Source organism: Felis catus, chromosome B2 (assembly GCF_018350175.1).
Source record: "Felis catus isolate Fca126 chromosome B2, F.catus_Fca126_mat1.0, whole genome shotgun sequence".
NCBI lineage: Eukaryota > Metazoa > Chordata > Mammalia > Carnivora > Felidae > Felis > Felis catus.
In genome coordinates, this window is record NC_058372.1 from 104,780,548 (window position 1) to 104,795,172 (window position 14,625).

Consider the following 14,625-nt stretch of genomic DNA (forward strand, 5'->3'; position numbering starts at 1 on the left):
CCACCAACACCCCTTACAGCAACCCTCTATTTACTCTCTATATTTAAGAGTCTCTTATGTTTTGTCACTTTCCTTGTTTTTATACTATCGTTGCTTCCCTTCCCTTGTGTTCGTCTGTTTTGTACCTTAAATTCCACATATGACTGAAGTCATATATTTGTCTTTCTCTGACTAATTTTGCTTAGCATAATACCCTCTAGTCCGATCCACGTTGTTGCAAATGGCCAGATTTCATTCTTCTTGATTGCTGAGTAATGGTCTACTGTATATATATACCACAGCTTCTTTATCCATTCATCTGCCAGTGGACATTTTGGCTCTTTCCATACTTTGGCTATTGTCAATAGCGCTGCTATAAACATTGGGGTACATGTGCCGCTTTGAAACAGCACACCTGTATCCCTTGGATAAATACCTAGTCAACTCCATTTATCAAACCAGCCTTAGTACCTATGATTTACACTCCCATAATGATATTTAGTTGTGACTCATGTGTAAGTCTTTCTTATAATGTGAATAATTTATCATACTGTGATTTATTATAGGATCTCAAAGGTTCTCTGTCAAAAGTCTGCAAGTTTTTGGGGAAAGAGCTGAGTGAGGAGGAAATGGATTCCATTGTGAGACAGGCCACATTTCAGAACATGAAATATGACCCACGGGCAAATTACAAGAATATAATAAAGACCCGATATGGGTTAGAAGCTAAAGGTCATTTCCTTCGCAAAGGTGAGGTTGAACAGTGAATGGCTGTCCTACACGATGGTATGAGTGGATTAAAATGTAGCTTCTCAGCTTCTTGGGTTACTTTTATAACATGGAGCTCTCATGGCCCAGTGCCCTTCTGTAGACAGATGATTTTCCATGATTTCCTCTTGGTGCTCTTCAAGAGACTATATATCATATGGTCCCTGAATGTATCTGATTAATAATCTAAAATCATAAAGCCTTCTCCATGGCCCCTAGAATTCCACCAAAGACTAGTACAATGTCTGCCACAAAAGGGATGTTCATTTACTGTTAGATTCTTTCCCCCCATTAACATGGGATGAGCACATGTGATGATGAGTTTAATGGTGGGTCTGTTGGCCGTCACTGGCTGCTCTTCCATCTCTGTTTTTTCCCCAACCTCCGCCAGGATTGATTTAACAACACACTTTTGCTGTTCTCTTGCTATTGTGCATGACTGTCATGTGTCCTCTACTACCAGAAACTTACGTCATAAAAATGTATGGAAATATCTCCATTAGGTCAATATCTCTTACGTCATCCTGAGTGAGTTTTTAAATGAATTGACTTTCATAAACTGATAAATTTGAACATGTTAGAATATTTTTATTATTTTATACAATCATTCTACTTCATACTTTGTGATATTCTAACAGTACATGGGACATCTATAATACAGAATTTTAGACATAAATTTTCTACTTAATCACAGGGTTCTATGCTTGCATGTATAGTAACAGTAAATATTTGGTTTGATTTCTCTACATGAGTATTTCCTTCACTAAATCTATAGATCTTTATCCATTCAGCTCAACAATGTGAATCACTGGTAACTCGAAGCCAAACTGAATCCCCTTCCTGTTACTCTTGGCATACCCTGTCATGTTGTAGATGTTATGACCCCTCTCAGCTGCCATTATCATTGTACTTGCAATTTTTTTCTTTGAAAAAAGAAAATTTTCTGTTTATACATCTTTATCCCACCTGCAAATGAGAGACTGAAATGGCCAACAAGACAAATAGCAGGAGCCAAATTTCCTTGTGGAAGCGAGGAACATTTTCTTATGTTTCTTCTGCCCAGACACGTACTTTTCTTTTACATCTTATGTAATGGAATGTCATTTGCCCTAGCTTTACCATTCCTGCACTATTTGTGTTTTCAGTTTCATTCGTATTTCGGTCTGTTTCAGTTATTGGTTTACATTTCCATGTGCTTTTACAATCAGTGTTTCTTTTCTTGCTTCTTCTATCAGCCTCTTTTGTCATCACAACTCTGTGTCTATAAGTTTAAGTAAGACTTTTGTAAACCTACAGTGAGTACAGATGGAATAATTATACGTGAGCCATTCCAAACGGTATGAGCTTGGCTATATTTTAAAAATGTCTCTGAGCATCCATATCCTCATCAGTAAATATTTGTCCAAGGAAATCTGATTTTGGGAATTTTTAAAGGACCGCTGTAAACTAACACTAGCCCATGCTAACCTGGAACAAAATAGTAAACAAGCTGCAGGAGTTTTCTCCTTTTCCCTGTGGCTGACAGCTGAGGAGTTGGGCTAATTACTTAAATTATAACCTAATTGCCGTGATGAGTTTGTGTCCCCATCGCTGGCCATAAGGTGGGAGAGGCAGGGCATGGTCATATGCAGGAGCAACTGGGGCCTCAGTGGGGAGGAAAATAAAAAACCAAAAACTGATGTTCCTCCCAACTCTAGGGCATCATGTTCCCTCATTCCAGAATCTTCACTGAGGCAATTTCTTTGCTTTTCTTCCCAGGTACCATTGGAGACTGGAAAAATCACATGACTGTTGAGCAGAATGAAAGGTTTGACAAGATTTTCCAAAGGAAAATGAAAGATTTTCCCTTGAAGTTCATCTGGGATATGAATGAAGAATAGAATTTTAAGCAATGCAAACTATTTTAAGAAAGCACTTTCAGAAATAAATATATTGAAGTGTATAATTTCATCTTTGACTATCATTGGCTCATTATTGACAAACCTCAGTGATTAATAAATATATATATGTGCCTTTATATCATTTTCCATCTGTGCCCTGTTTTCCATTTGCTGGAATTCCTCAGTTACTGATCAGGAGAGTATTTCTTTCTTTGATTTGGCATATGATTATGAAATGGTTTTTGTTTTATATTCAGAAATTCCAAAGCTCTTGAGCAAAAAGCGGGTCATAACAGGTGGTTGATTTGACATCTTAAAATAGATGATTCCTAATGTATGAAAAACTACTTACGGGCTTTCTTGATATTTAAGATTTTAATTTTTAGGTAATCAAATAAGTCAACCTTTAATTTTATGGTTTCTAGGTTTTGTGTCTAACTTAGAATATTGCTACGACAAGTATTTTCATGTATTCATAAAGCTTATCCTTATTTAATCTGAATACTTAATATATGCTGTAAGACCAGTATCCTGTACTTTTCTAACAGATAGCCAATTGGCCCAAGGTCATCTATTTAATAGCCACCATTTTCCTAGTGATTGAAAGAGACATAATCTTGTTTTATACAAGTGTATGTACATGAGTTGACTTATGCAAAATGACATATTTTCTGATGATATATTTTTCTTTTTCATTACCATGTCATAATTCCTAACATAAGTTAATAAACTGTCATGAAGAGTTGTGTTGGAATTTTGCTAAGTATTACCCTACTCTTTTTGTTTTTAATATAATTTATTGTCAAATTGGCTAACATACAGTGTGTACCGTGTGCTTTTGGTTTTCGGAGTAGAATCCTGTGGTTCATTGCTTACATACAACACCCAGTGCTCATCCCAACAAGTGCCCTCCTCAATGCCCATCACCCATTTTCCCCTCTTTCCCACCCCCCCACCCATCAACCCTCAGTTTGTTCTCTGTATTTAAGAGTCTCTGATGGTTTGCCTCTCTCCCTCTCTGTTTGTAACTATTTTTCCCCTTCCCTTCCCCCACAGTCTTCTGTTACATTTCTCATGTTCCACATATGAGTGAAAACATATGATATCTGTCTTTCTTGACTGACTTATTTCACTTAGTATAATACTTTCCAGTTCCATACACATTGTTGCAAATGGCATGATTTCATTCTTTCTCATTGGCAAGTAGTATCCCATTGTATACATAAACCACATCTTCTTTATCCATTCATCAGTTGATGGACATTTAGGCTCTTTCCACAATTTGGCTATTATTGAAAGCACTGCTATAAACAGTGGGGTGCATATGTCCCTATGCATCAGCACTCCTGTATCTTTTGGATAAATTCCTAGTAGTGCTATTGCTGGGTCGTAGGGTAGCTCTATTTTTAATTTTTTGAGGAATCTCCACACTGTTTTCCAAACTGGCTGCACCAGTTTGCATTCCCACCAACAGTGCAAGAGGGTTTCCGTTTCTTCTCATCCTCACCCGCATCTGTTGTTTCCTGAGTATTTTTAAATTTTCATTTATTTTTGAGACAGTGCGAGAGACAGAGTGCAAGCAGCGGAGGGGAGGGAGACACAGAATCTGAAACGGGCTCCAGGCTCTGAGCTGTCAGCCCAGAGCTGGACGTGGGCTCGAACTCACAAACCGTGAGATCATGACCTGAGCCGAAGTCAGATGCTTAACTGACTGAGCTGCTCAGGTGCCCTCCTGAGTTGTTAATTTTAGCCACTCTGTCCAGTGTGAGGTGATATCTCAGTGTGGCTTTTATTTGTATTTCCCTGATAAGTGATGTTGAACATCTTTTCATGTGGCCATTGGGCATCTGGATGTCTTCTTTGGAAAAATGTCTATTCATGTCTTCTGCCCATTTCTTCACTGGAGTATTTGTTTCTCAGGTGTTGACTTTGCTAAATTCTTTATAGATTTTGGATACTAACACTTTGTCCTATATGTCATTTGCGAATATCTTCTCCCATTCTGTCGGTTGCCTTTTAGTTTTGTTGATTGTTTCCTTTGCAGTGCAGAAGACTTTTATCTTGATGAGGTCCCAATAGTTCATTTTTGCTTTTAACTCCCTTGCCTTTGGAGATGTGTCAAGTAAGAAATTTCTGTGGCTGAGGTCAAGGAGGTTGTTGCCTGCTTTCTCCTCTAGGGTTTTGATGGTTTCCTGTCTCACATTCAGGTCTTTCGTCCATTTTGAGTTTATTTTTGTGAATGGTGTAAGAAAGTGGTCTAGTTTCATTCTTCTGCATGTTGCTGTCCAGTTCTCCCAGCACCATTTGTTAAAGAGACTGTCTTTTTTCTATTGGATGCTCTTTCCTGCTTTGTCAAAATGAGTTGTCCATACATTTGTGGGTTCAATTCTGGAGTCTCTATTCTATTCCATTGGTCTATGTGTCTGTTTTTGTGCCAATACCACACTGTGTTGATGATTACAGCTTTGTAGTAGAGGCTAACGTCTGGGATTGTGATGCTTCCCTCTTTAATTTTCTTTTTCAATATTGCTTTGTCTATTTGGGGGTTTTTTGTGATTCCATACACAAGCATGGAATGTTTTAACATTTCTTTGTGTCTTCTTCAATTTTCTTCATAAGTTTTCTATAGTTTTAAGCATACAGATCTTTTACATCTTTGGTTCGGTTTATTCTTAGCTATTTTATGGCTCTTGGTGCAATTGTAAATGGGATTAATTTCTTGATTTCTCTTTCTGTTGCTTCATTATTGGTGTATAGAAATGCTACCGATTTCTGTACATTGATTTTGTACCCTGCGACTTTGCCGAATTCATGTATTAGTTCTCGCACCTTTGGTGGAGTCTTTTGGGTTTTCTATGTAGAGGATCATGTCATCTGTGAAACTTGAAAGTTTGAATTCTTCTTTGCCAATTTTGATGCCTTTTATTTTGTTTTGTTGTCTTATTGCTGAGGCTAGGATTTCCAACACTATGTTAAACAATAGTGGTGAGAGTGGACATCCCTGCTGTGTTCCTGATCTCAGGAGGAAAGCTCTCAGTTTTTCCCCATTGCAGATGATATTAGCTGTGGGCTTTTCATATGGGGGTTTTATGATGTTAAAGTATGTTGTTTGTATCCCGACTTTCTTGAGAGTTTTTATTAAGACAGGACGCTGTATTTTGTCAAATGCTTTTTCTGCGTCTGTTGGCAGGATCATATGATTCTTATCCTTTCTTCTATTAATGTGATGTATCACATGGTTTGATTTGCAACTATTGAACCAGACCTGCTGCCCAGGAGTGAATCCCACTTGGTCATGGTGAATAATTCTTTTGACATGCTGTTGAATTAAATTTGCTAGAATCTTTTTGAGAATTTTTGCATACATGTTCATCAGGGATATTGGTCTGCAATTCTCATTTGTTGTGGGGTCTCCATCTGTTTTGGGAATCAAGGTAATGCTGGCCTCATAGAATGAGTCTGGAAGCTCTCTTTCTATTTGTATTTTTTGGGAACATCTTGAGAAGGATAGGTATTAACTCTGCTTTAAATGTCTTAGAATTTCCTTGGGAAGCCATCTGGCCCAGGACTCCTATTTGTTGGGAGATTTTTAATAACTAATTCAATTTCTTCACTAGTTATGGGTCTGTTCAAATTTTCTATTTCTTCCTGTTTGAGTTTTGGTAGTGTGTGGGTGTCTATGAATTTTTCCATTTCTTCCAGGTGGTCAAGTTGTTGGCATATAAGTTTTCATGACATTCCCTGATAATTGTTTGTATTTCTGGGGGATTGGATGTGATAAGCCCATTTTCATTCATGATTTTATATATTTGGGTCGTCTCTCTTTTCTTTTTGAGAAGTCTGGTTAGGGGTTTATGAATTTTGCTTATTTTCTCAAAAAAAAAACCATGCAGCTCTTAGTTTCATTGGTCTCATGCTTTTTAAATTTTTTTTTAAAATAAAATTTTTTTTTTGCATTCTATATTGTTTATTTCTGCTCTGGTCTTTATTATTTCTCTTCTTCTGTTGGCCTCTGGATTTCTTTTCTGTTCTGTTTCTAGTTCCTTTAGGTGTGCTGTTAGATTTTGTATTTGGAATTTTTCTTGTTTCTTGAGATAGGTCTGGACTGCAATGTATTTTCCTTTTAGGACTGCCTTTGCTGCATCCCAAAGGGTTTGGATTGTTGTATTTTCATTTTCATTTGTTCCCATATATTTTTAAATTTCTTCTCTAATTGCCTGGTTGACCCATTCATGTTCTTTAGGATGTTCTTTAACCTCCATGCTTTTGGAGGTGTTCCAGACTTTTTTCCTGTGGTTGACTTCAAGTTTCATAGTATTGTGATCTGAAAGTGTGCATGGTATAATCTCAATTCTTTTGTATTTATTGAGGGATGTTTTGTGACCCAGTATGTGATCTATCTTGGAGAATGTTCCCTGTGCACTTGTGAAGAATGTGTATTCTGCTGCTTTAAGCTGAAAAGCTCTGTATATATCTGTCAAGTCCATCTGGCCCAGTGTATCATTCAGGGCTATTGCTTCTTTATTTTCTGCCCATATGATCTGTCCATTGGTGTAAGTGGAGTATTAAACTCCCCTGCAATTACCACATTCCTACCAATAAGATTAAGTATGTTTGTGATTGTTTTATACATTTGGTGCTCCCAATTTGGGTGAATAAATGTTTATAATTGATAGCTCTTCTTGATGGATAGACCTCATAATTATGATATAATGCCCTTCTTCATCTGTTGTTACAGCTTTTAATTTAAAATCTATTTTGCCTGTAATAAGTATGGACACTCCAGCTTTCTTTTGACTTCCAGTAGCATGATAGATGGTTCTCCATCCCTTCACTTTAAATCTAAAGATGTCCTCAGGTCTAAAATGGGTCTTTCATACACAGCAAATAGATGAGTCTTGTTTTTTTTTTTTTAATCCTTTCTGATACACTATGTCTTTTGATTTGAGCCTTTAGTCCATTTACATTCAGTGTTAGTATTGAAAGATATGGATTTAAAGTCATTGTGTTATCTGTACGTTTCATGCTTGTAGTGATATCTCTGGTCCTTTGTGGTCTTTGCAACATTTCACTCAGAGTCTCCCTTAGGATCTCTTGTTCTTAGTGATGATGAACTCCTTCAGTTTTTGTTTGTCTGGGAGAACCTTTATCTCTCCTATTCTGAACGACAGGTTTGCTGGATACAGGATTCTTTGTTGCATATTTTTACTCTTTAGCACATTGAATATTTCTTGCAATTCTTTTCTGGCATGCCAAGTTTCAGTAGCTAGGTTTGCTACTATCCTCATGTGTCTACCCTTGTAGGTTAAGCCTGTTTATCCCTAGCTGCTCTCAGAATTCTCTCTTAATCTTTGTATATTGCCAGTTCCACTATGATATGTCATGCAGAAGATCAATTCCTGTTAAGTCTGAAGGGAGTTCTCTGTGCCTCCTGGATATCAATGTCCATTTCCTTCCCCAGATTGGGGAAGTTCTCAGCTATTATTTGTTCAAGTACACCTTTTGCCCCTTTCTCTCTCTCTTCTTCTGGAACTCTTATGATACGGATAATATTATGTTTCTTTGAATCACTTTGAACCTTAATTCTCTAATTCTCCCTTCATGGTCGAGAATTTTTTATCTCTTTTTCTCAGCTCTATCTTTTTCCATAATTTTATCTTCTATTTAACTTATTCTACCCTCTGCCTCTTCAATCCTCATTGTCACTGCCTCTAGTTTATTTTTCACCTCATTTACAGCATTTTGTAATTCATCATGACTATTTTTTAGTTCCTTGGTCTCTGTAGCAGTAGATTCTCTGCTCTCTTCTATGTGTTTTCAAGCCCAGTGATTAATCTTATGACTATTATCCTAAATTCTTGTTCAGTTATATTGTTTATATATGTTTTGAGGAATTCTTTAGCTGTAATTTCTTCCTGAAATTTTTTTTGAGGAGAATTCTTCTGTTTCATCATTTTGGCTGGTTTTCTGTCTGTTATGTGTTTCAAAACTTGTTATGGGTCTTGCATCTGTGAGCACTACTATCTTAAAGAGGGCTCATACACTTTCCAGAGCCTTGCCCTTCAGGAGATCTTTATTGGAGCATGTTTCCTGCTCTCTGTTGTTGTGACTTTGTTTGCTTTATCTCCCTACTTGTAGTGATGTTTTGGACCCTCCACCAGGTGTGCTTTGATTTGCTTGTTGAAGTAGCACTGGGAAAGCAAGCAAACAAGCAAAATGCAAAAAAAACAAAAACATACAAACAAAAACAAAAAACCAAAGACACAAATAAAAAAAAAAACCCAGAACACCAGCTACAACAAAACAATGGGGTGGAGTGGAGTTAGTGTTGATGGAAGAGGCTTCATCCCATAGAAAGAGATAAATGACAGGATTGGGGAAAATAAAATAAAATAAAATTGACCAGGCAGAGAAACTGTACAGCTTAATCCAGAAAGAGAGAGGAAAATAAAGAAGGAGTTATAGAACAGGCGTAAAGGGGATAGATTAAATATGTCTGCTTAACAAGCCAACAACCAGAATAACTAGACTGGAGGAGGGAAGAAATAAGAAGGAGAAAAGGAAGAAAAAAAATATATATAATAAAAATTGTCCAAGAATTAAATCAGGAAATGCAAAACCACTGGGTGCCTTGGAACTGATGGCAGCACTCATTTGGCGGAGGGGCTGTCCGGTCGCTGTCAATCCCACTTTAGAAGATATGCAGTTACCAGGCGTGGAGAGGCGTTGTTTGCTGTAGGCTGGTCCTGCCTCCTTTGTGGGCTCACTATCCATTCCCTGAAGCCCCACCTTGTTGGTGATGGGGAGAGAAATGGTGACACCCTAGTCTCTCCTCTATGGACTGGGTGTCCCAAACCACTCTGTTCAGGCCATCCTCACAGTGCTGCAGGCACTCATGAGGTGGTGTGTTCCATTCTGCCAACTCCCGTGCCTCCCTGGTGCTCGACTGGGATCTAAACCCCAATGTCTTAAAGGGTCCTGCTCTGTGCGCCAACCCCCCCCCCCCCCCCCGGGGGGAAGTGCCGCTCTGCGCCTCTCATATCTGGTCTCTGACTGGCAGGTGCAGGCAGTCTTTTTCCTGTCAATGGTTATATACCTTCTTCCCACAGCACTCCAGGGAGGGGATTGCTTTCTCCCACTGTGGACTGTGCCTCTGAACTAGTTACTGAGCCCGGGGCTGGCTCCCCTCCTCCTCACGTGCATGAAGAGAGCAGCTGACCCCAGTCCAGAGAAAGCCCTGCAGTTAGAGATCGGATCTTTCTCCATCCTGGTCTGTGGTTTTTCTCTTGTCCAGATACAGTCCTACACTTCCCCAGCCTCTCTTTCTCTTCCCTTTGTCTCTCTGCAGAAGGGGATTCCTCCCATCCATGCCTTGCGACCTGTTTTATCTCTCCCAGTTTGCAATCATGCACCTATGGCCCACCAGGTTGTCCCCTTGGTCCCTGGAGATATCTCTGTCACTCTGCAGCCCGGACTCTTGGAATTAAAAGTCCTTTGGTCTCAACACTGCTGTGTCTGAGGGACAGGGGAACTTTGGGTCCCCCTACTTCTCCGCCATTTCCCAAATAGGTTCAGTACTGCTTTACTCCTAAAATGTCATTTAAAAATGACATCAGCACTCAGGGAGTCTACCCATTCAGAAATAATGTACACTCACCATTTATTTGTGTTTTCTTTTGGATCGTTTGGTTAAGATACATGGTCCTCCCCTGATAAGGAGTGCTATAGCGCTGCTATAAACATTGGGGTGCATGTGCCCCTTTGACACAGCACACCTGTATCGTTTGGATAGATACCTAGTAGTGCAATTGCTGGGTCATAGGGTAGTTCTAAGAGATTCTACCGACAAGAAGACACATGGGGTGACAATATGGAGGCTCCTGGGTAACAGGAATCTGAGACCTTGGGTAGAGGAAGATCTGTGGTCACCAGCATGAGTGGCTGATGTCATATGACAGACACCTGTGCTGGACACCATGACGGAATGATAGAAGTGTTAGTGGAGGCCTGCAATGTGCAAGAAGGCAGAATATGGGCCAGATGAGGAGAGCCTCCCTCCACCAACATGTGGACACCTAGCTTCTTCTGTGTCACATGCCCTTTTGGGAAGGAGGAATAAAAGGGAAGATCTATTGGGAGGGAAGAAACAGTCCTAACAGGGAGTTTAGACTTACCTCAAGTTAATGTTTTCACGCTGGAGAAGATATGTGATCTTTAATCTATATGCTTATTTATTTAGGTATTTTGATAGTGAGAAGGAGGATTGGAGGATAAAAAGAAGAGATTGGTTTTCAAAAACAGAAGATAATCTTTTTTTTTTTTTTTGGCACATACTGCAGGGTCATGGAGTATAACTCATTTATATGAGAATTAAATGAAATGAGGTAATTAAAGGCTTATTCTGCAGTTATACTTTAAGAATATTCAGTGTTAGCGATATCCAAAGAACACAGTGCATGTGATGGAGTGAGATCGATGCAGGCAGGGTCAGAGAGCCCAGGAGAGGATTCTGCAGGACCAGTCAAGAAGGTCCTTGGCTTCACGTAGGACTGAATTTCAATATGAGCTGGAGAATGTAGAAACAGAGCTTACCAAATAGTGTGAGTTACAGATAAAGAATAGTGGATGGAGCACCTGGGCCACTGGGAAGGGGGTTTGGAGTTTATATTGGAAAGGGGTGTAGGGTCCGTGTTCCTTCAGGAATCCAGTGTAGGGTCCGATCAAAAGCGAATGTCAGGTGAACCGTAGGTATTGTTCCATGAGGTACCAAAGGCAGGGGGTGTTGATGCCAGCGTCAGCTGAAGTTTGTTTGAAGTTGAAGTACTGGAACGTGTTCAGGATCTGGCTGTTCTCGGAGGTTACTAGGTGTTAGGGGCCTAGGACAAAACTCAGAGAATGATAAACTTTGTTTCCCCTTGGAAGTGGGAACATAGTTTGTCTGGCTTATCCAGAGGAAAAATACAGAACATGAGTAAATGAGACCTAACAGAAAAACAGCAGAGATGGAGTCTTTCTAGAATGAAGTGTCTTCAGTTTCCCTACCTCATCTCCCTGCTATGGGATTTTTATCCTCCTCATTCTTATAGGGGGTGTTGGAGGGTGAAGGCCTCATCTTCTGTAACTTCTTCAAGCTGAAAGGGGTTGTAGACTCTGTCTATTGGGAGGCATAAAAATCCTGACCCATCTGATTAAATGAAGGGCTCCCCATTATAAGTTGTCTGGCTTGGAAGAATATATGAGGCCTCCTCACATGAATTAGGATATTTAGATTTGGAAGCTACGCAGCAACAATTGCATCCACAGAAAAGGAAGATTCCTGTTGTAATTATTATTATTTGTAAAAAATACCAATGTGAAGTGGGAACAGAACAAAGGGAACAATATTTACAGAAGGCTGTAAGGGCATGGAGTTTTAAGAAACCATATTTAAAACATTTTTTTAATGTTTATTTATTTTTGACAGAGAGAGAGAGAGAGAGAGAGAGAGAGAGAGAGAGAGAGAGAGACAGAGCATGAGCAGGGGAGGGACAGAGAGAGAGGGAGACACAGAATACAAAGCAGGCTCCAAGCTCTAAGCTGTCAGCACAGAGCCCATGCGGGGCTCGAACCCACAAACTGCGAGATTGTGATCTGAACCAAACTCAGAGGCTCAACAGACTGAGCCACCCAGGCACCCCCAAGAAACCATATTTAGAATCAGTACATATATTGAATGTTAACTGCCTAATTGTAGTGCTTAAATTAAAGCAGTTAGTTTAGCCTCTTGTCCTAAAATATGAGGAGGTGGTTTGCCCTTGATTACATCCTGCACAATGATAAATTTTATATCAAGCTTTCCTTATTCCTGTATGCAGACAACTGCTTCTATCTATAAACCAGTCAGCGTCTGGATTAGACAGAGATTTATTCTTTAAGACAGGCCTACTTGACTATACTTGTATACTGTTCTTACAAGAGTGGATTAGAAGTTCTTTATTGTCTTTGCCAGGCAATAGAGTATCTGGGTTGAAGTCTTGACACACCTTGAGGGTTATATCAGGGGTGCCAAGAAGAAGGGCTTGTTATTTTATTAATCTCCTTCCACTTAGCCACTGATGTCCTTAGGCCTCTAAAACTCCTTGAACTTGATGTGGGGTTATAACATCCAGATGCTGTCCCAGAGTAAGTTTATTAGCTTCTTCAACTAGCAAGGCAGTTGCAACTATTACTCGAAAACATCCTGGCCACCCTCTGCTACTGGGTCTATCTGTTTGGAGAGGGAGATTGCCTGTGTGAGAACAAGCCACAGTTTTTGGGTTAGGACACCCAAAGTGATTCCTCTTCTTTCCCCTACGTATAGGATAAAAGGCTCTTGTAAATGACATTGACTGTAGCAACTTCTTATGAGATATGTTGTCTGAGGCAAGGGAAAGAAAAGCAAAAATAAACTATTGGGACTTCATCAAGATAAAACTTCTGAACATCCAAGGAAACAATCAACAGAATTTAAAGGTAACCTTTAGAATGGGAGAAGATATTTGGAAATGACATATGGGGTAAAGGGTTATATCCAAAATAAGTAAAGAATTTATGAAGCAAAACATCCCAAAACGAAATAATCTGTTAAAAAATGGGCAGAAAGCATGAGTAGACTTTCTTTCTGATCCTACAAATGACTATAGGACACATGAAAAGATGTTCAGCATCACTCATCATCGGGGACTACAAATCAAAACTACGATGAGATATCACCTCACACCCTTTAGAATGGCTAAAATTCGGAAAGAACATGAGGAGAAGGTGGAGAAAGGGGAAAGGGAATTTCTAGGGCAGGGGGATTACTTAATTTTTCTTTTAGTTCTTTAACATCCTGGTGGTAACAGTTACCTCATTCCAATCCACCCAAATTGTTCCTCTGAATGGCTCCAGAAAGAGGTCTAGATGTGAGGCTATACCCAGGGATCCAGATGCAGTGATAGCCTACCATGCCCCAAATGGGGATGGTTCTTTGCTCATGATGGAGTCTTTCTAAACGAGTCCCTTCAGCTTCCTCACCACTTCAAGAGGAATTTCTTTTTTAAAAAATTGTTCCATATTTTTTATGATGACAAATAGGGGAAAAGAAGCACATGCTGAGGCTTATCTGAAAGGGTTGTGAAAAGGAGGAGTGAGATTGATGTGAATTTCATTCTGAATTACCATATGATGCAAATATATTATTACCATTTCATGCGAATTTTTTGTTTATAATGGAGTCCCCTCTGCTAAGCACATGGTATATTCCTCAGACTGCCTGTTCTGGTGAATATGTAAATTTTGTTAAATTTAAATACGTCTTTTGATCATGAAAGGACACCATGGCCATCTTCCAGCCAAATGGAGTAAATTATGCTGAAAATGCTGTGTTTACCAGTACCATCTGGAGATGAAAGAATCCACTTCATTTTGAGCCACCTGTACTGTTCTGCAATTGTGGCCATTTCCAGGGACAAAGGGGGCAAAAACAACAAACAAAACCCAGAAAAATTTATCCCCACTCTGCCTGGTCACTTCTTCAAATTTTGTCTCTCCTCCACAAAATGCTTGCCTTTGCTTACTCTCTAGTATCCTCAGCTAGTTTTGAGGTTTTTCTTTTTTTTCATCCAGTGTTGTTTATAGATGCTTCAAAGATGGCGAAAGGTGGTTAATACCACCATACTGAAACTGGAAGTCTAATGACAGTTGATTTTTTTAATTTTTTCAATGTTTAGTTATGTTTACATTTTTAAGTTTTTATTGTATTTCAAGTTTCCAGTTTACAATTCAGTGATTCAACACTTCCATACATGTCCTGGTGCTGAATGACAGTGTAGACTCTATGGTTTTGTGGAACTTGGAACAACCATGTCTGTTATTGAGGAAGCATTATCAGTAGAGAGTAACAGCATTTAAGGTCCATAACCCAAGTACGTATAGAGGGATTTTGAATAGGCCTTAGAATCCTTTATGGCCATTCTATTTGGACCACAAACCGATTGAA

At 39.2% G+C, this 14,625-nt stretch overlaps 1 protein-coding gene across 4 annotated transcripts in view; it reads left to right on the forward strand.

Annotated features, from left to right (window-relative positions):
* Window positions 1–3,381, forward strand: part of LOC101090867 (amine sulfotransferase-like) — a 47,861-nt gene extending 44,480 nt beyond the window's left edge. For all 4 annotated transcript variants that reach the window (XM_003986487.4, XM_019831114.2, XM_019831115.2 and 1 more), the window contains 2 exons: window positions 546–729; window positions 2,506–3,381. In XM_003986487.4, coding sequence (XP_003986536.1) covers window positions 546–729; window positions 2,506–2,627 — 306 coding nt within the window. In that variant the 3' untranslated portion in view covers window positions 2,628–3,381. The remainder of the gene's footprint in view (window positions 1–545; window positions 730–2,505) is intronic.
* Window positions 3,382–14,625: the final 11,244 nt, after the last annotated feature.